Source organism: Dioscorea cayenensis, chromosome 19 (genome assembly GCF_009730915.1).
Source record: "Dioscorea cayenensis subsp. rotundata cultivar TDr96_F1 chromosome 19, TDr96_F1_v2_PseudoChromosome.rev07_lg8_w22 25.fasta, whole genome shotgun sequence".
NCBI lineage: Eukaryota > Viridiplantae > Streptophyta > Magnoliopsida > Dioscoreales > Dioscoreaceae > Dioscorea > Dioscorea cayenensis.
In genome coordinates, this window is record NC_052489.1 from 23593867 (window position 1) to 23595720 (window position 1854).

Here is a 1854-nt window from a genome sequence, read left to right on the forward strand (position 1 = left end):
TTAACATAACAAGCACGATTTCAAATTCAATGATAATAATCAACCCAAAATATGCAGAAAAAGACAACTGCTTCCATATAGTTACAGATTTGCTAACAAGGGAGTGGATGATGTCTGCATTCCATATCAAATTGAAAAAAGAAAAACCTTACAAAAAAAAAAAGGGGAAAAAATTCTTAAATTGATGTGCCCCGCCAGCAGCGCACATTCACAAAGATAAGGGGAATGTTAATTAGATTACTATATCACCCTCAATGAATTTAAGCTTTCATGTAAAGTCAAGAATAGTGTGCTCCATGGTTAACACCTGAAACAGCTGATAGGATTCAAAAATTCATCAAACAGAACACCATAATCACAACAAGTGATAGAACAAAGATTGAAAAAACTCTTTTGAGTTTATGAAGAAACAAAGCCATCAGTATTCCACACCATGAAAAAGCTAAAGCTGGAATATGAGAGAGATCTCTATTACTAAAGCATAAGAGATTTCAACGTCATACAAACCAAAGAATAGGCAATAGGATGAAATAATCATCAAAACTACATATAACAAACCCACAAAGCAGGTAAATGTAATTCATTGGCAATAAGAGAACTAATATGATTCGAAAATAAAAGAATAGATCTGCAGAATAATACCACTCAATGGTTAAGCACACACCACCTTCTCCCCCTCCTTCACCTTCTCCTTCTCCTTTTCCTTCTTCTTGCATTCCTCCAGCTCCTTCAGCCACAAATCTGCAAACTCGCAATCCTTGTACCTCTCGAACCACGGCCCTCCAGAAGTATAATGCAGGACCTTGGGAAAGGTCTCAGGGTCCTCAGGATCAACCTTGTTATGCCCCACAAGGAAATTCCACACAAATGGTACCTCTCCGATCTCATCATCATCCAGCCACATGAAACGATGGAGATAAGCACCGGACTGCGTGCTGACAACCTCGGGGGTAAGCGCAGCTCGGTTCTTAGGATGTCCGCAGTTGTAAAGCACCATCGACGACCAGTTCTTGCGGGGATACACAGTCTGCACGGCGCCATCCATCTTGGTCGCCTCCTTCGGCGCGTACTCATGCTTTACACACATAATGGCGAAGCGATCGTCGATGAGGGACAGAAGCGGCGCGATGTCAGAGGTGTAGAGGAAATCGCAGTCGATGAAAAGAGCCCATCCGGAGTAGGAGGCGAGGAAGGGGGTGAGGAAGCGGGTGAAGGAGAACTCGGTGCTCTCCGTCGGGCCACGATCGCGCCAGTAGAGGCCACCAGACCGGAGCTCGGACTGCTTGATTGGGGTGATAGTGAGAGGAATGGAGGAATGCTTCAAGAGTGAGTGCTTGCACACGTCAAACGCCACCTCCTCGCGAGGGTCGTAGCCGACGAAGACACGGAACGGAGCAGCATGGCCATTGGATGACATGGATAAACCAAACCCTAACCCTAACCCTAGAGGAGAAGAGGAGATCTGGGGAAATGGGGATTGCTCTGCGAGAAGGAAGGGAGGAGATGAGAAGGGAAAGAGTGTCGGTGAAGAAGAAGAACATCGAAACGCGTGTTTCCCGTTTCAAATCTCGGGGAATAAGAATCGGATCGTACGGTCCAGAACGCGGTAATCACGGTCACGGAAGGAGGACCTGAATGTAGGACCGTTCGAGCATCAGTCAAGGCTTTCCTAAATTTGTCGGTTTGGAAATGCTTTGATTTTTCAAATTTAGAAAATTCTTATTAATAAGGGACTAATTTAAAATATACTTTTTAAAAAATCATAGTAGGATCAGAATTATCTCGTAATTTGTACAACATACCATAATTTAATATTTTTTGAGAATTATTCCATATTGACTGTTTTGGGTGCTT

The 1854-nt window shown here is 43.6% G+C and overlaps 1 protein-coding gene across 1 annotated transcript; it reads right to left on the bottom strand.

Moving 5' to 3' along the window:
- On the bottom strand, nucleotides 1-1609 carry LOC120283363 (protein CDI-like). Its single transcript, XM_039290032.1, has 2 exons — nucleotides 643-1609; nucleotides 1-316 (listed from the first exon to the last, which is right to left on the bottom strand). Exon 1 carries the CDS (start codon nucleotides 1415-1417, stop codon nucleotides 653-655), a length of 765 nt encoding a protein of 254 aa, XP_039145966.1. The 5' UTR covers nucleotides 1418-1609; the 3' UTR covers nucleotides 1-316; nucleotides 643-652.
- Between the last annotated feature and the right edge of the window lie 245 nt (nucleotides 1610-1854).